This window comes from Trichosurus vulpecula, chromosome 6 (genome assembly GCF_011100635.1).
Source record: "Trichosurus vulpecula isolate mTriVul1 chromosome 6, mTriVul1.pri, whole genome shotgun sequence".
Classification (NCBI taxonomy): Eukaryota; Metazoa; Chordata; class Mammalia; order Diprotodontia; family Phalangeridae; genus Trichosurus; species Trichosurus vulpecula.
The window spans coordinates 82587864-82608193 of NC_050578.1; the positions used below are offsets into that span (position 1 = coordinate 82587864).

Sequence of the window (20330 nt, forward strand, 5' to 3'; positions counted from 1 at the left end):
GGTGAGAGGGCCCTTCTCTACTATAATTTAGCATTTTAGTGATCGTCTACTTATTTTTTAAAGGCTTTGATGATAAACACAACCTGACTAGGCCTTTCAGAGGACTGGAATTTTTCATTGACTTCTTCCTCCATAAAATAGAAATAATTTGATATTAGTCCTATTCTTAAAGGATGCTGAGGCTACCTGATCCCACATGGAAGTTACTCAAATTCAGAGACAGAGCTCTTACCACCTTGGGCCTTACTGTTCTCATCTGTAAAAATAAGTGGTTGTATTAGATGTCCCTCTTTGGTCCCCTCTAGCTCCAGAGCTACAGTTTGATGTTACATGGTTTAACGGCACTTGAGGGAGTTGGGGTTATTAGGCAGGGGAAGGAGGAAAAGGAAGCCAAGAGATTAAGTAGTAGATCAGCAACGGTATTTCCCTAACTTTTTCTCCCTAAATACATCATACAATTTTAAATTTTTGACTGTTTGGAGATAGGAACTGTTATGTTTCTCAACTGAGAGCAAACCAATCAGCTACAAGCTACAAGTCAAAAGCTCAATTCTAATACATGCTTATATTCTGTCCTACTGAAAATGAGAGGCGGCTGTTTTTCCTTCATAACTAAGACTCAATTTCCTCTCACAAATTAAAGTAATTTAACCATACTTCCTTGCAGTTAAAAATGCACTGATTACTTATGTCTTTAAAAAGCCAAGAGAACAGGCTCATGATTGGCATTCAATCCCAACCCAGAGCCCATTAGGAACAGCACAGCCCGAGATAAATCGGTGTTCTCTTCTTTACCAGACCTGCACAATGATGAGCACTCTGCAATCAGCTACAAATCTCAAATTTCCAAACACTACGAAAAAGAACTGCCCACACATCCTCTAGCCTGCTTGTGTGGCTGGTAAACATGCAGAGACACAGAGTAAGCACATACTGCAATCAAGCACACAGCCATTCTATGACTTCAATAGTTTAGAGGGAAGTCAGCTGAGCCTGAAAGAAATTTTTAAGAAAATCAGAATCAAACTCCTCTAGCTACCTATACTCTTTATTGAGGTTGTGAATTTCATTCATAGGTAGCTCATAAACACAGCATTTCATTCTTTTTGGCTCTTTGGGCAACATTTGCAACAGAAATTCATTACCCTAAGAGATTGGCATATAAATTCAACGTGGGCAGAAAAGGTAACGCTTTTTATATATTTTTGCTAAAGGGTGTAACCATAATGCTCTTTGAGGCTAACCTGAGTCAATTCCCAATGAGGAGAGAACTTAGGGACTCAGAATGAAAAGTGATATACCAGTTGAAAACAATCTCATTTAAGAGAGGCAGTCTGGCATAGGAGGCCAGCCAGCAGGACCTGGAGTGAGGACACTGGATTCAAAGCCTGCCTCTGATGCCTGTTACCACATGTCATGGAACCTCTCTGAAACTCAAGCAGTTCCCTAGGATTCTGTTAAATAAAGGAGAGGTGTGCCTGCTAAGTTAGGAACAGCCATGATCTGCACTGGTGATGGGACTTTCCACACTCAGAAAATCACAGATCCTTCAATACAGATAGATATTTTGTTATACTACAATCTAATCAATACTGGATGGCAAATAAGAAAAAGGTATAAAGTCCTGTTGAGTTGCCCAGGGTCTTAAATGTCATTTCATCATCAAAATGGCAGGTCATGCAATGATTTTCTTTGGGTTTTTTTTGTTCTTCCAGACCCTCATGTGAAAACAATAATAAATATTATGACGTGGCTTGAAACAGGACTTCTGCATGTGCAGAGTGGTCTGGGAATTACAGTAAGATAAATGATAAACGCTCTGTTTGCAGGAAGCGAAGTACAGCCATTTCTCCAAGGGACAGGATTTGCAAAGCCCAAAGTAAGAGAGGTACCAGGACACAAGGTATGAAATACTTATTCTGTGGATTTATAGTTATATTACTTTACCTCTAAAAAGCTAATAACATACTCACATAGGTCATCTCATTTATCTGCACAGATTTTTAACCTGGTAGGGAGAGTGAATCAAAATGTAAAAAGATCCTGACAGAGTAAAGGATGAAGCTAACAAGGTGAAACGTAATAGGACTAAATGTAAAATCCTACATCTGGATTTTTCAAATATCACCTGCATTAGTACAGGATGAGGGCAGGGAAAAGGGAAGAGAATGAGATGTGTCAAGAAAGCAGTCAAGTGAAAAGGCCCTGAGGGGTTACAGTGAACCCAATGGGAGGTGGGAGCATGATGTGGCAGCCAGAAAACCCAAGACAATCTTTGGCTTCCCTCATATAATTACAGTGTCCACAGCAAGGGGCCAGCAACCCTGCTCTATTCTACTTTGTTCAGACCACACTTGAAGCATTAAGTACATTCTGAGAACTACATTTTAGAATAGACATTGACCACCTGGAGCAGGTCCTGGAGGGTAACCAGAATAGCCACGGAGATTCAAGACCACATCATACAAAAACTGATAGAATGGAATTGGGGATGTTTAGCTTGGGGCAGACTTTTTTGAATAAGTCATTAACACTCGATTTTTTTTCAAATCTTCTATCAGAACTTTTTTTAAGTTCCAGAAGCAATTTCAGGAGCAGCATTCCCTCTTAGGATATGAGAAGTTCTGTCATACAAGAATTCCTGAGAAAACTGGAAAGCAGCTTGACAAAAAACTAGATTTAGTTCAACATCTAATACCCTGCATTCACAACAATCACAAATGAATAACACAACCTAAATCTAAAAGGTCACATCATTTCAAAAAGCTGAAGAAAGTCCTTGCTGTCAAGGAGCTTACATTCTAAGAGGGAGAGCGGTGATACAAACCAGGGAATGGTAGCCAGAGGAGGGTAAACTTGGTTTGAAAGTTATAAGGATGGTGAGAGGAGCCACAAAATTGAAGCTTCCAGAACCAGAGAGAGAGGGAAGGGAAGGCAGTGTGTGCACTCAGTGGAAAAGATGGCCAGAGGGGGGGCGGAGCCAAGATGGCGGCTGGTAAGCACGGACTAGAGTGAGCTCCGTACCGAGTCCCTCCAAAAACCTATAAAAATGGCTCTGAACCAATTCTAGAACGGCAGAACCCACAGAACAGCAGAGGGAAGCAGGGCTCCAGCCCAGGACAGCCTGGATGGTCTCTGGGTGAGGTCTATTCCACACGGAGCTGGGAGCTGGGAATGGAGTGGAGCAGAGCCCAGCCTGAGCGGCGTGGACGATCCAGACCAGAAGCCGGGCGGAGGGGGCCCTAGCGCCCTGATTCAGGAAAAGATGGCCAGAGAGTCTAGTGAAGCATGGCTGGAGCCAGCTGAGAAAGTGGGCCATGTGAGGTGCTCACCAGTCAGGACAGCTGGAGCCCCAAGGAGGGTTAGCGCTGGTCCTTGGGGCAGGCAAAGCAGTGGAAATGAAGATGGCCAGGAAGACATATCACAGACGAGCACTAAGGGCATTATTGCTATTCCCATCTTCCAGATAAGGAAACTGAGTCCCTGAGAGGTTCAGTGATTTGGTCATGAAAGTGTCCAAGATAGGATTTGAACCCAGGTCAGAATGACACCAAATCCAACCCTCAAACCAATATACCATACAGCCTCATAAGCACTGACTATATGGTTCCATTTGGATTTAAATCTCTACATCTCTAGTTTCTTAATTTGGCATCACTGCTGCTAAATTATATACACCCTATCAACATTTTTGTCTAAAAAAGTGATAGGTGTTAATATGGATGTGGGCAGAGGCATTCTGACCTTCTCACTATTTAGCATAGTCATCTACTGTCCATTTCCTCCACCCCAACCCCTGAAACTACAACAAAGGCCATATTTCACCAACCAATATGACACACTTTTCCCCATCATCTAATAACCACATCTTTGTTTTCTGGACAAAAAAAAAAGTGTTGTTTTTTTTTTCCCAAAAGGAAATGGAGAATGAAGAATAGGGTCCAAGATTTACATATGAGACATTAAATTAACTGTCTTCAAAAACAGAATATTTAAGGGTTTGAAGTAATTGGGCCATAGTCACGTCTACATCGTTTACACACGAGTACATAAAGTGAACAGGGCTCAGCCAAATTTAACGGAATTTCAAAATTAGCAGCATTCTCTAGAGGACCCAGATTTTCGAAATTTTGCTCTTCTTGAAATCTTTTCATCAATTTGCTATCCCTGGACTTACCCTATACCGTACCAGACCTATCAAACAGAGAGCATCGATCTAAAGAGGAAAAGGGAAGAGGGTACATGAGGGCCCCCAGAAAAACCAAATTTATAACACATCAAATAGTTTTATAATTTCTAAAACAATTTTTACCACAAGTTATAAATAAATAATCATTGAATTTATTTATTTAAAATAAATATAAAAATAAATTATAAAACAAATAAGAGCTGCAAAAACTGTATCAGCACAGTCAAACTTGCATCTGACTCTCACTGGAAAAAACTGACATGTTTTAAACTTAAGCAGCTGAAATTGAATAGAAAAGCTTAGTGTTCAATAACGTCAAGAACACAAGCTACCTTAGACTTATTAATCAGAATTACTAGAAAAACTAGAAAGCAGTGTGGCAGAAACTAGGTTTAAATGAGCAATTTACAACACATACCACAATAAGCTTCAAATGGACATGATTTAAATATGGACTCATTAAGGAAAAAAAAGAAGGGAAGTATTCCTTTACAAAACTATGGTCGGGGGATAATTCTTAACTAAGTAAAGGAACAAAGATTATCATAAAAGATAAAACAATTTCAATTACATAAAATTTAAAACGTTCTGCACAAACAAAATTAATGTAACTTAGTATAAGGGAAACTGTCAAGGGTGGGGGTGGGGGTTAGGGAGAAGAAACAGGGCATCAGATATATCTGATAGACAGCTGTAATTTACCAAAATATATAAGATATAAATAAATATTTATTTACCAAAAGATAAGAGGTCAAAGGATAGGAAAAGTTTTTTTTAAAAGTGCTAAATAGACCATAAGAATTTTTTCTCCATAATATAATAATTTTATGCTCCATAATATTAAAAGGAGAAAATTACAACAATTCTGAGGTTTCACCACACACCCATCAAAATGGCAAAAATGATAAAAGCATGAAAATAGTGTTGGAGAGGCTATGGGAAGACAGGGACCTTGTAAATTTTTATTAGGGCTATGAAGTTGCCCAACTATTTCAGAAAATAATTTGGAATTATGTGAGAAAAATCTTTAAACAGTTCATATCCTTTGATTCCAGGGTATATGATCCTACTATCTGGCATATTATCCTAAGAAGGTCAGTAACAAAAAGGTTCCATATAAACCAAAATAGTCACAACAACGTGTTTTGTAGTAGCAAAACAAAAAAGGTAACTTAGATGAATGTGTCAGCATTCTAGAATGACATACGTGTAACCTATATATTCATAGATAGCCTCACAGAATCAGCTTAGGGGCTTGCAGGGAGTCTGAGGTCTGCCAAGCCTGGCATCACAAACATTGCAAAACCTTGAACAGCAAATGGCAGTGAGGAAACAGCACACCAAGCATGTGCTATGTGCACTGAATCTACATCACAGCATAAAGGGGAAAATTCCATGTTTTTCCTGCACAAAATAATGAAGAGTGAAATGAGTAGAACCAAAAGAACACTGTATACAGTAACAGCAATGTTGTTTTCAGAACAACTTTGAGCAAATAAGTCATTTTGACTATTACAAATACCCAAATTAACTAAAAAGGACATATTAAGAAAGATGCTATCTGCATCCAGAGAAAGAACTGGTAAAGAGTAGTTTATATAGAATAATTTTACATACAATAATTTATATTTGTGTATAACGGAAGCCATCTCTAGAGAGTGGGGGGAGAAGAAAGAGGAAAAGAAAAAGAAAAAAAGAAATTTACACAACTTTATAATTTATTTAAAAAGAATTGCAAGTTGTACATAATAGATTTGCGGTTTTATGTACAATTATCTTTTTTATCATACTATGTTATGGAAATGCTTGTTTTATTCCTTAAATCAAAATTAGATAAAAAATAAAGGGGAAAATCTTCTACCTTTATAATATGTGTGAAGTTCATATCTTAAAGCCTGAGAGAAGGTCCAGTAAGACCTGACGAAGAGAACACTGGCAGGCTGGTCTATGTTTTCAGTGGGGCAACTGAGAGCTCCTTCAAAAGCTAGCAGGTTTTAGAGTTAGCAGAATTCTTACAAGTAAATGAAAACAACCATAAAACTGCTAAGGATTCTTACTGGGAAGCCCTGCCTATACATGTGGGCACAGATCTGAGGCCCAAAGACCACGGAGTATCTGGAGATGGAAAGACAGACAGAACAGTCCAGTTTATGAGGATGAAGGCTAACAAAAAGCCAAGGTCGGAACAATCAGGTGGCATTTATAGGTGGCTTTAAGCTCAGCTGAGTGCTTCCCATACCTTATTGGATAGGATCCTCATGACCACCATGGGCAGTGCGTGCTCTTCTCATTACCATTTTAAAGTGTGGAAACTAAGGCTGAGACTTGGCCAGGGTCAACCAGGGAAGGCAGCCTGCGAGGCAAATGAGCTGTCTAGAATGATCCCCACTATGTTACATCAAGATACAAGAACACCTCTGGCCCAGTACAGGTAAGGAAGCAGGATTACATTCTGTGACAGCTGTGGTGCAGAAGGACATGGCAGTTCTAAGGGTCTCCCGAGAGGAGTACTCCTCATGGAAGAAGCTAAAATCCCAAAGGATCCAGAAGAAAAAAGGAAACAGATTCAGAGATGGAGATCATCCCAGACCCCCAAAGCAGCATGGCTTCATCAACAATTATTCATAGGTCTAGCATAACAAGTTCGACTTTGGTGACTTTCCTGTACCATGAGAATGGCAGTGTGGGTGGAGATGGAAGCTCAGAACCAGAAGAGACATATCTATAGATATCAATATGGATACAGATGTACAGATGTACAATGTACCAGTGGGAATGCGGAATGTGCTCAAAAACAATTCACAAAACACATCTCACTGACATCTGACTTTGTCAAGAATGAGCTTAGGAATACTATCTGCAATGGTTAATATCAGACACCATTTTTTTTAAATCACAGAACGGGCAGCTTTCTTCAGAATAATTGGTGAACTGCATCATCACAGTCTAGCAGCCTGTGTGTGTGTGTGGTCTATATATCTTGAATACCAAACCCTTATTTGAGAAATCTGATACAAAATAATGAAGTACAGAAAATAGTCCAATCCATCAGTCAAAAAGCATTTATTAAGCACCTACTATGTGCCAAGTGCTGTACTAAGGACACAAAAAGAGACCTCAAGAAGTTCATAATCTAATGAAGGAGACGATGTAAACAAGTATGTAAAAAAAGTGTGATAAAGCTCACTCTTCCTTTTCCTTTATTTAAAAAAAAATGGAATTCAAGTGAAAAGGCTATTCATTTACTTCCTGTTGTCTGAAGAAATATACCAGCTAATTGGTGACAGGCCAGAAGTATACTTCAACACAAACTTCCACACCACCTCACAGCTGGAAGAGTACAAGGCCAGGGATCATCTACTAAATTGACTTCAACTAAGGCAGGGATCAGATTCAAAAAGCACTCCTTGGGTCACACAGACTACTTCCTGTCAGTTTGGGGTCTTATCCCACCCACAAGTACCTTGCTTTGCAGCTTCTAGCCCTGAAAGCTTGCCTTTTCCCAATCTAAAATTCAGCTCTGAAAACAGTCTCTCCTAGACTTCAAGTCTGACTGAGGACTCCTTGACACGCAGAATTATCTCAACACAACACGATGCTTAGACTACACAAATCAGCTTTGACCAATTACTTTGCTGTGATCCATAAGCAAAAGTGTGATATCCAAGAGATAAAGAGAGAGCTAGTCAAATTTGCCAAGAAAAAAAAGAAGGGATTGGGGAATAGCAAGGAAGGCAGTATACATAAAAATTATAGCCATAAGGTGCATCTTTTCAGCTACCGCGAAAGTTAAAGACAATACTACAGAGGACTAATCAAAGACTCCTTAGAAGAAGAGGAGTGTGACTATAAAGTTCATTTGTCTGGAATATAGGAAGAGACTCAACTCACTGCCATGAAACCTTTTTCCTCTGAACTTCTATTACTGGGCTCTATTTTAAACACCTTCTAGGAACAGAGATTCTTAGGGGTACCTAGGGGTAACCCTGAGTACGTGAACTTTTTTAAAAAAAATTTTTGATAACTGCATTTCACTATGAATGGTTTCTAGCTATTTTATGTACTTAAAAACATTCTTCTGAGATAGGGTCCATAATCTTCACCAGACAATGGCCAAAGGGGTCCATGATACTCCTTGTTTGCTTCTCAAAGCCAGGGTCCCCAAGGTCAAAATGATTTTCATAATACTAAAATGTTTTAATTTCTAATACATTAAATACAAATACATGTAACCAATATAAACAAAAGCTCTTTGGGGCATGAAGGGATATGTGGTTCTCAATCACTTTTAAGAGTGTAAAGGGGGCCTGAGACCAAAAAGTTTGAGAATAGCTACTCTAGAAAGAAACAAATGCTTAAGAAGAAATAGGAAAGTAAGATGCTTGTTCCTGTTCCCCTCCACCCCCAACTTCTTTCAATCCCAAGTCTCCACTTATCTGCGAAAGACCTACCTGCTTACCTTTCATCAAATTCCATGGAGAGCATTACAAAGGGTCAGATGGAAAGAAAATTCAACTATTTCACTTTATGACCCCTAAAAACGTTGCCCAGCTGATCTTTCAGCATTTGTGTAAGTCAGTCAGCTGACTGTATCGTTACACTTCTCAAGCAGCTGAGATCTGGCTAAAACCCAGGGATCATCACGCTGATTCTCAGACACTTCTAGTTACTTTCAAGGCCATCACAAGTTTTGCTTCTGGCCTTAGCAAATTAACAGGGCATTGACAGGAGGCTTCCCGTTATTATCTACATAAACCAGCTGTGGCTCCCAATGTTTACTAGCCCTGTGAGGGTGACTATGCCACCTAATCCTGTGAAGCTTCAGTTCCTTCATCTATAAAATAGAAATATTATGATTCACAGTATCATGTGAGAAAAATCAGCCTAACAGTGTCATGAGGCCCAAATAAGATAATGTCGTGTTAAGGGCTTTTTCAACTTTAAAGCATTATATAATTATCAGCTATTCTCATTATCAGAGAGGGTAATTTCCCCTTTGATACTCAAATCTGAGAGTTATATATACACAGCTGCCTTTGTTCAGATATACCTCTTCATCAATATAGCCCCAACCTAAAACTGCCACTTCCTTGACTCTGTGTTTGATAATATGTCAGATTACTGTTAAATTACCCAAGACATAATCAAGTTCTCTCTTCGGAGACAGGCATCTGAACACTCACTGCCATGTGCCGTACCAAAGAAATTTTAGTACTCTTAATTAAATCTGTTCTTGAAAGAGGGCTATGTAAAACATCAGGAAATAGAGGAAAACTGTGGAAGGCACACAGGTACAATTACTAACCCCTCCCCCCAAAAAAGGAAAAAAGGAGAACCATCAAGGTATTTTGATATTTCTGTGTAAGTAGGTGCTGTCTCTCTCATGTACTTCATTTTCACAGGGAACAATTTCGTGCTAAAAAGGGCAGAAAAAACACTTTTGAGAAAAAGGAAAAAATTCCATTAACTGGTAAAGGATACAAATACTGTATCTTTAAGAGATGAACATTTCAATTCATGAGAAGAGTAGAAGAGAACTTTGGTTTGACCAAAACCATTTGCGTCAGAAAAATGTCTAAACATGGTTAGTTTGTAAAAGATTGAGGGAGATGCTTCAACCATACGTGAACAGTTTGATGATTTAAAGGAGGTAGAGAAAGAACTTTTTACTTATTAAAAACTGTTAAAAACAACAGTTTTCAAGAACACAGAATGTGCTGGAGGACCATTTTACGGGCTGGAGCTGCAAGGCATTATGGTCCCTCAGCTAATTTGCATATAACTATTTTATGATAATTAAATAATGTTGAATTTACAATGTGTTTTCAGGGTGATTCCAAATTGAAAGAGCTTTGAAATGCTTCTTTAGTTAAGGAACAGAAAAGGATCTGTCCAGTTGGAAAACAGTGAGGCCCTGCAAAGCACGGGCCAGAGGAGCTTCCTGGAGGGCAGCTGTGGCAGAAGAGGCCAGTGGTATGAGCATCTGGACTCCAGAGCTGTGAGTCAGGCCAGGCACTGGACTACATCGGGATCCCCACTCCTGCGTGACAGGTGGGAGGCACTCACTACAGCCCAGTGGGACATCTGGAAGGCACTAAGTTTCCTGTGACATAACAAAAGAGCATTTCTCCCCAACATCGATCTGGAGGCAGAACAATAAAGCCAGGAACAGCACTTAAACAAGAGGTTGCTAAGACCCTGAAGACAGAAAAACTTTTCGACCATACTTGCAAACTTTTGTGCTGGTCAGTAGAAGACTAATCACATGTCGAACATTCTCCACACAATTACATAAGGTTCTAAGAAGGGACTGGCCTATAAATCAACACTGGAGAAACCAAGCAGCTACTAATGACTCCCAGAAGTTAAAATGGGAGTTATGAAAAAAAGCTAAGCTTAGCTTTCTAATTTAAATTTAGAAGAAAAAAAAGAGTAAATTCTAAAATCAAATAAAAAAACAGACTAGTATATATTATTTCTCATAGTTGGTACCTTTTGAGATGCCATACTCTGAGTTCAAATGTCTTCGTTTACTAATTCCTTCTGCCTCAGTTTCCTTAATGACTTCTTTGGAAAGTTTGCTAGCAGGAAGGGGGGGGACGGATCTAGTACAATCTAGATATTTCTAGGCCAGGGTTTGAGCCAAAAAGCTAACTCTCCAGAAGGCTATCTCCTCTACAAGGGTCACAACTAAGATGTATTAAGGTATTCCAGACACACTCACTATTTCAAGTTACCTACAATGAATTCTTTAACATAAAAAGTGGAACACAGAAGTAGAACAATGAACAAAAGTCAGAGCTCCACAGAAGAAAATATTTCCTAATACGTAATAAGATAATTGATTTTTCACATAAGGGACAGACCCAGTCCAACACCTCATAAAGCCCAAGGCCACCCACCAAGCCAGCAAGTAAAGGGGTTCTCTGACTCCAGTGATGCTCTTTCCACTAAAACAGAAATGTACTACCTCAAATAATAATGAGTTCTCCATCACTGAAGGTCTTCAAACAGAGACTAGAAGAACACTTAGAGATGCTATGGAGGACAATCCTCCTCAGGTACAAGTTAAAACACACCACCTCTGATGTTATAGGATTCCATGATTAGGATTGGAGGAGAGGTTAAGGTACGTTTTTTCAATGAGAAGGCCAAGTGTCACTCCAAAGAGGCCCATTCAGGCAGATCCACTCAAGCAGAGTCTGTGTTTAGTGTCAAAAGTAATTGCAGCTGACAAAAAGATTTAAGACACAAGTGTAACCAAATCACTAATCATCCCAACCCCAAACCCCTCATTCAATACTAGGGAGACAAAAACATAAGTGAAAGTTTCTGACCTCAAGGAGCTTACCACCTTTTATTGGAGGAGAGAACATGTATATAGACAAATATATACAAAATAAACACAAGGTCTAATTCAGATGTTATCCATTCCATGAAACCTTTTCTGATCCTCCAGGATAAAAGTGATCTTTCCTTGAATCTCTCCTAGCACTTTGGCCCTCTCTTGTATGAGAGACAAAGAGAGAGAGAGAGACAGAGAGAGACAGAGACCTCCCTCCAATCTAAGTTACAGAGACTAAGAGATTACTACTCTCTCTTCAAGTGTCACATATGAAAGATTTTCTCATAGCTTTAAAAACAGAGATGGAATGCTGGGAGTGGTAACAACAGTGTCCCAGAAGCCAACAGTGTCAAGGTACCCAGTGATCAGTGGCCTGATGGGGACCATCTCTCCCTCTGGTGCTCGGGCCTGCTTTTTTGACTTTTTATCTCAGATTTCGTTAATGAATTGTGGAGAGAGATTATACAAAGTAGCTGAAGGTGGGACAAAGAGGAAGGGGATGGAGGATCTTTGCTGGGGAAGATTTTTCAATTTTATCTCTCAAAGAGGATGTGGAAGAGATTTCATTTAATATCTTAAGATACACTAAATGGGATAATAGTGACTAGACAAGTGAATGCAACCATTGATATTTTAATTGTTTGAAGTGACTGTGCATACACATGGTATTTGCATGTCTTTATATTTATTGATTCTGTCAAATAAAATTATATATTCAATAATTTTAATATTTAATAATAGACAAAGCAATTATTATTGGGAAAGGAGGGCTCTCCATTTCATTAAATAGTATTTAATGAATGGGGTAAAAGTTCAAGCTAATTAATTACCTATGAAATAAATTATCCAAACATAGCCCTAGTTTGTTCTAAAGGTGGGGATTCATAAATTAAATACATAGCAACAAGTCAAACCCCAGGCTGAGGTTGAGTGACACCCTACAAGTGAGCGTGGTCAGACTCTAGGCCCCCACAACCTGTTACAGATCGGGGTCAGATTCCCAGCTGCCACATGTGGAAGAGGGGGGAAGTATGGCTTCCTATTAAGCCTGTTACAGATAGACCCATGTGTCTATCAAGGACAACTGGGTTCAAACTCAAGAGATTGTCAACTGTTAAAACAGTTATCAATATGGTCCACTCAACAAGTAGTTATTTATTAAGGGCCTATGAAACCCCAGACAAGTGTCTTACTTGGTGATCTCATCAATTGCCACGAGTCTGATTCTCATCTCCTGGAAGATGACTCCCAGATCTCTACAGCCAGCCCTGACCTCTCCTGCTCCACCTGTTCTGAAGTTCACGTCCCAAACACATCTCAGCCTGACACAGCCAAAAGAGAACTTACTATCTTTCTCCATCTTTCCAGTCACCCAAGTTGGAAACCTTGGTCTCATCCTTGGCTCCTCATTCATTTCATACATTCAATTCACTGTCACCTCCTCTCTTTGGGCCCCCTCCTCTGCACCCACACAGATGGCGCCCGCTTTGGGGCTCTTACCACCTCTTGCCTGGCTTATTATAATAGTTTCCTAAATGGTCTCCCTGCTTCAAGTCTCTCCCCACTCCAATCCAACCTCCACAGGGCTGCCAAAGCAAAGAGAAGTGACCATGTCACTCCCCTCCTCAAAAACTCCAGTGGCTCTCTGTTGCTTCTAGGATCAAATATAAACCCTATTTAGCTTTTAAAGTCTCTTCATAACCAGGTCCTACTGTTCTTTCCCACCCTATTACACATTATTCCTCTTCCCCACTCACAAAGCATGTGCCTCAGATATAATTACCTGCAGGCTTGTTGTTTCTGCCAGTAGCATGTGAGCTCCCAAAAAAATTAAAAAAAAAAAAAAAAGAATGTGAGCTCCCTGAAGGCAGGTGCTAATTTTACTCCTGTCTTTATATCCCCAACAAATGGCACAGCACCTGGCACATAGCAGGCACTCAATAAATGCTTAAGTCACAACAAGGAACTTGCAAGGAAGACCCCCCCTACCACTGCTGAGATGGTAAAGAGAGGGAAAAAGTCACACAAATTCCAGGAAACTCACAACCTTTTAGTATGAGCCTTTATTCACAATTACCAACATCCCAGGCAGTCTCTGTTTAGGAGACAATGTCAAAAAGCCACCTTGAAGGCCCAAGCCAATGCCAAGGCTGCCCAAACATCTCAGATGAAGACGGCCTAGAAGGCACATTGTGGTTCTACAGCCCCAGGAGGCTGGATCTCGGAGGGCGCCCTTGGCTCTGAGTGCCTCAGATGGTTGCCATTTTCTTCTGTTCTCACAACAGATTTCCCACCTCACCTTTACAGACCTACAGCCAGAGCTGTCACTTGCCCAAAGGCACAGGCCCAGTTCAGAAACTGCAGAAAAGGAAAACGCTGCCCTCCTGCCACCCCACCTTGTATCCTCAAGCTTATTCCACTAACCCACACTGCCCAGTAAGAACATATCAGACTCATAGCTTTATCTTTCATCAGCCTTCTCAAACTTTCATACCCTAGCCACTCCCACACTCACCCTCCAAGCCAGGACACGTGGACAGACAGACACACACAGACAGACACACAGACACACACACACACTCACACACGGTGCTATGGAAAAAAACACTGAATTTGGCTTGAGAGGCTTTGAGTTAAAATCTCAACTGCTACATATGTACCTATGTAACTTTGGATGAATCATTTTAACTAATAAATTACTAAATAACTATAAAAGGGGAGGTTGGTCTAGGTCACTTCTAAATGTAATTCTTATGAAACCTTGGTTTCCTGATATAATGCCCCATTCTGCCAGTTATAGGTGAAAGAAGTACCTGAGTTTTAAGCTCATCCCTATTCTATCTTGGCAAACAGGAGGGTCACCAGATCAGTTTCTGTTTGGTCTTAGATGGCACCAGATATTTCCTTCTTGTGGCATAAACAACAAATCTTTTTGAAGTCAAGTTTTTCTGCCACCACCAATTCTTTACAAAACATTTTAGACCCTTACAAAGTCTCTGCAGAGACATATAAAAAGCACAAGACCTACCTGGCACAGGCTCAAAAAATAAAATTTTCCTAAAATCCTTGCACCTGCTACCTGAACATTCAGCACTTATTTCTTCTGCTTGTTTCCTCCCAATGATATGAGAAATGATGCAGACCCAGCCCTGTGAGATTGGGTCCCCGTGTCCCCCCCACCCCCACCCCGCCTTCCCCCAAATCACTTAAATCTTATCTCCCCTAGCTCCTAATGCCCGATCTCCACAGGATTCTGACTCAAGACCTAAGTACTGCCCTGGGCCTGGAAGCCTCTCAACTAGTGAGGAATCAGCTGCTTCAGAAACTCCTTCCTTCCTCCTCGTGGCCCTCATACTCCTCTAGTCAACCAACTTGCAGGAATCCTCCTCAGGCAACAGGGCACACTTTTAAGAACTAAAAAAGGGAGATTTATTAGTGAAGAGCCCTCCCTCTGTGACTCCCCGGAGCACTCTTAGACCCTCTCAGCCATTTTCACATGAGTTCACATCTCTACATGAATTAGTGAACAAATTTTAAAGCTGTTAAAGCTTTAAATTGCACTAAAACTTTCAGGACAGCCTGTTATTACACACTCCCAGGGGTCAGAATGTGCTCTTATTCAATTAGCAAGCATTTATTGAGCACCTACTATGTTCCAGGCCCTGTTCTAGGCACAAGACAAAATGAAAGACTAAAATGAAACAACTTCAGCACTCGTGGAGAGCTACTAGGGGTAGAGGGAATACAACACAATGTGAATATATAGAAATGTATACAAAACATTTACACAATAAATACAAGGTAATGGGGGCTGTGAGAAAGGACTAGCAGTTTAGGGGAAGGGACCAGGAAAGGCTTCCTGATTTTGACCAAAATAAGAGATTCTCAGAAGCAGGGATGAGGACAATCCACCATGGGAAACAGCCAGTGCAAAGGGTGGTAGGAGACATCTGAGGATCATCAAGACAATCTGACAATCACCTAGTGAAGAAAGAGGAGAAATATGCAATAAGGCTGGAAAGGTAGGTTGGGGCCAGGCTGCGAAGGGTTTGAAAAGCCCAAAAGAGGAGTTTATATTAGATTTTAAAGGCAATAAAGAAGGAGCCACTAGAATTTATAAGCAGAGGAGTGACATAGTTAGAAGCTTTGGTGGTGAATGAAGAAATTTTTCATTTTTGTTGTAGAATACTTAAAAGACTGAAGAACATCTTGCTTAGTACTAAACAGTCAAAAACCTCAATGAAAACGCTTCCTTTCTGCCCAGTTCTTAGGCCAAAAGTAGTAATATGTAAGAAATGGTACTTAGAAAACTCCGGCCAACAAAAATCTGTAAAACCTTTCCTCTTCCAACCACCACCCCTACCCCCACCCCCACCCCCACCACTCCAAACTGAGATCACCTCTATCAAGTATCAAGAAGAATGGAATGAGCACAGACCCAAGAGGCAAGACCCCAGGTCTGGTACTCCTCAGCCATTCATTAGCTGTGTGACCTATAGGCAAGTCACTGAGAGTAGAAAGAATAGTGCCATGAATAGAGTTTTTACCTACAGGATTTCAAAGGTGCTAACACACTTAAGGGGTCTCTGTGTTGTCTTATAAAGCATTAGGAAGCTAAGAACAAACAAAAGCAATTATTGGGGATTTGCTTTCATATATTTCCTTTTACCCAGCTATAAATACGAAGAGCCAAGCAAAACTGTAGCTGACTGACTACAATGCTGGCATAGGATCCAGGACTAATACTATGTTAGAAACCAAATATGTCCTATAATGCTATTTATTGGGGTAGTTGGGAGGGGTTCTGAGGCCCGGATTGGATACCTGGCATTTTAAGGACTAAAGCGGAGTAGAAGGACCACTGGACTAGGAGTCAAGAGAATTCTATTCCCGGCTCAGGCACTAACCGTGTGACCTTGGGAGAGTCATGACCTTTCCCAAGTCCTCTGTTTCTTCATCTATAAGTGAGAAAGACGGAGATCTCTAAATTCTTTTCTACTAAAGGGGTGTCCACTCAATTGGGTATTAACCAAATAAACTGCAGTATGCACATGTAATTAAATAATACTGTGAGAAATGAAGAAAGGGATGATTTCGGAAAATCCTGGAAAGCAAGAACTAATACAGAGTGAAAGGAACAAATCCCAGAGAATAATTTACACAATGACAACACTGTAAAGAAAAACCACTTTGAAAGATTTAAGACCAAAGCAAAGGCCAACCACATCCCGGCATGTTACCCTCTGGAGATACACATTTTTGGACATGGTTACTTTGTGGATGTTTTACTTGACTATGATTATTTGTTCATAAAGTGTTTTCTTTCTATGGCAATAGTAATACTAAAAAAAGAAAAGAAAAACTAGAGGAAGGTCACTGAAATATCTGAAGAGGCAAATCAGAAGGAAGTAGAGACTAGTAGGGAAGTTTGAAAAGTCATGGGTGGAATCTGGTGTGTTCTTTCACAGAAATGTTTCTCATGCAATCTTCTGTTTGTGTTCTACTTTATATGTGGAAGTGATCATTTTGAGGGGCTTTTGTTAAATTAAGACTAGGAAATTTTCCCCCCAAGTCTCTCCTAGCTCCATAGTCCTATGAATAAATGAGGCACATTAAAAATGAGATTGTACTGGCTTCCCTCTTTCCTTTAGATCCCAGCTAAAATCCGACCTTCTGTAAGCAGCCTTTCCCAATCCCCCTCAACGTTTGTACCTTCCCCCTCAGGGGATCACCAATTCACCATGTCTGGAGCTTCTTTATAAGCTTCTTTGAACTTTGTCTCCCCCTTTAGAATGTGAGCCCCCTGAGAGCACGGCCTATCTTTGTATCCCCAGCACATAATCAATGCTTGCTTACTTGACTATCTGCATTTGGAAAATGGCAACAAGATCATTTTCACTGTTACTTTCTGCCAAAAGACTGTTTACTGCTTCAGCCTACTAAGCTTTTACAATCTATAATGGCCACTGTCACATCAGGGGCCCAGCTTTACAGCCTTCTAGTTCCTAAAGCAATCAGCACTCCAAATTTGTACTTTAGCAAGCAGCCCCTAAGCTAAGAGGCACTGCTGCATTGATTACCTCTGGAGTTGGAAAACTTTTTTAGAAAGACAGTTAAAATCGAGGTGCTGTTCTGTGATAGAGCACAGTTTGTACTTAAGAAGGCTGAATAGCAAATACACTTAGAGAAAGGTTTTATAAGCTCGAGGATACCAAACACATCTTCTTATAATTAAGGAAGCAGAGCCATGCTCAGATGATTATATGACCTCAGAGGTCACTGGGTCCAACAACACTCATTCGACAGCTGAAAAAAACTGAGGGAAACCCAGAGAGGCTAGTGAAGTTGCACTCACCAGAAATGTTTATCACTTTTATATCTGATTCACAATACTAGGTAGTAGCAAGGGTTCACACTTACTTAAAATTTTATCTGGATGCCCCCCCAAATTATACCCTAGATATGAACACTGTAGGCTAAAAGAGAAGTGAAACTATCTTTGGATTATATGATGCCAATTTACTGAAAACTGGGAAAAGGAAGAGACTGTAACAGAAACCACTCTTCTCAGCTACTCTCCCAACAAGTCCTCCTCTGAGCACTTGGGGAGAAGAGGATGGGTTTCAACCTTTTATTTTTTATGAGCACTTCGAAACCACAAACTAACCACGGGCAAACTGGAATTTATTCATCAAAGCAAAGGTTTTGAAACTGGGACTCTGAAAAATTTTCTAATGGTCCTTGCCTCAATCCCAGAACAGTTTTTGTTTGGTTTTTCTTTTTTTTTTTTTGAGAGTGAGTAGGACAGAACTGGCATGCTACAGTCCATGGGGTCACAAAGAGCTGGACACAACTGAGTAACAACTGCCCACTCTGCACTCTAAACAAAAAGCATATTCCCTTCCCTATACTTACAGTATAAATACTTTTAACCAATTCTAGTAAAAGAAAAAAAATAAGCAAGAAGTAATCAGCAGCAACAACCAAAATATGAAGGCGGCCTTAATGATACAGACCCGTGCAAATAGCATACAAAAGTTTGGTGGGCTGAGCAAATTCTCTGGGTGTTTCCAAATGAAAACAGAAATGGCTTCCAGTCCTAGCTGAGTGACCTTGGACAAGTCAGCACTCTGCTCCTCAGACAACTCATTCGTTTCATGAGGGGCCCTACCAGATGCTCTCCAGTCCCTTTCAGTGTATGTACATGGCTGTCTGCACCTTGTCTCCCCCGTTGGACTCGAGCTTCTTGAGTCCAGAGACCTGTCTTAGATCTCTAATTCTATTAATGAACCATGTTAAAAAAAAAATCCCTCCTTTTACAAGCAGCTTTTCTCACCCCCACCCCCCACGCCGGTGTATTTATTTCCTCCAGTTTATTCTCGTTTGTAGGTCGTTGTTTGCATGTTGTGAGGTCCCCGGGGCAGGGGACGGTCTTTGCCTTTCTTTGCACCCGTGGCTCATACATACAGCTACTCCTAAGTCTCTACACGTACATGCACACATACACATGTGTGTCTATATCTGTACACAGGCACGCGCACATACACACATACATTCCTACATCTATAAACAGACCCAGACCTGTGTGTACACGTATGTAAACATGTACATCTACACACACATAGACACGGCCGACGATGACCCAGCGCTCACAGTGACTGATGCGCGTGTGCATGTACATACACACACACACGTGTGTGTGTATTAGGCGATGACGTCCGAGGTCCTGGGGCCCTCCCAGCTCCCCCCCAGCACAGACCCCTCCCGCTCTCCCGGCTTTCCCAGGCGGGAGGGGCTGGGGGCGGGGTCACAGGGGTGGCGGGGCAGTAACGGAGGAGGGAGGAGGGGTGGCTGGAGCCCAGGACTGAGGGGCCTCAGGACAAAGGGTCCGGAGCGGCGCGGGCGAGGCGGCTGCTGCTACTCACAACAAGAAGCTCATGTCGGACGTGGAGGGGGCGCGGCGGCACCAGTGGCGGGGGCGGCAGCTCGTGCCGGGGCTCGGGCTCGGCTCGTTCCCGGGGCGGGGAGCGGGGAGAGCGCGGCCCGGGTCCGTCAGGGGAGGGGGCGGAGGCGGAGGCCGAGGACGGGGAGGAGGAGGGGCCGTTGGCTCCAATTGCCGCTGCCACCACCTCCTTCTGTCCTTCCCGGCTTCCTTCCCGGCCAGCGGGTCCCTACTTCTTGGGAGCTCTCGCGAGACCCGCGAGCGGCCGCGCGCGCCTATCACCCTGAACTGCCGGAGGTTCCGCCCCCTTCTTCCCGGAGGGCGGGGTGAGAAGAGGGTTTGGCCTGGAGGTCGGCCGAGTGCGCAGGCTCAGAGGCCCGTGGTAAGGAGGGCGTGGTTAGAGGCAAAGGAAGGACCCGCCCCGTGATTCCTTATTGACTGAATTAGATTGAAGAAGACTACGTGTAAATAACTAGCCTATGCATGCAGGCTAGGTGGGAGGCAATATCATGAAAACCTAGAGAGGAGAAAGTAGGTAGGACAGAACATTGGCCTGGGACTCAGAAATCCCTACCTTTAAATATCCTGCTTTAAGCACTAGCTGTGTGGTGGGGGCAAGTAAGTCACTGACTTTTTTTGAGCCTCAGTTTCCAAATCTGGAAAATGAAAATAATAACACCTTACTCACAGGGTGTGAGAATTAAAGGAGTTAATGTTTATGGATGGATGGATGTAAAGTGCTTCACTAACCTTAAAGTGTTATATAAATGTTACTAATCATTCTATTCCTTGTGATTTCATTCTGTAAAAAGTCCCTACCTTTTCAGGAGCATTTCAAAATCCTAGATATTTCA

At 41.5% G+C, this 20330-nt stretch overlaps 1 protein-coding gene across 1 annotated transcript in view; it reads right to left on the reverse strand.

Annotated features, from left to right (window-relative positions):
* The window catches only part of MOB1B (MOB kinase activator 1B), a 65122-nt gene extending 45404 nt beyond the window's left edge, over positions 1 to 19718 (reverse strand). The window contains exon 1 of the mRNA XM_036763117.1: positions 19460 to 19718. Coding sequence (XP_036619012.1) covers positions 19460 to 19473 — 14 coding nt within the window. The 5' untranslated portion in view covers positions 19474 to 19718. The remainder of the gene's footprint in view (positions 1 to 19459) is intronic.
* Positions 19719 to 20330: the final 612 nt, after the last annotated feature.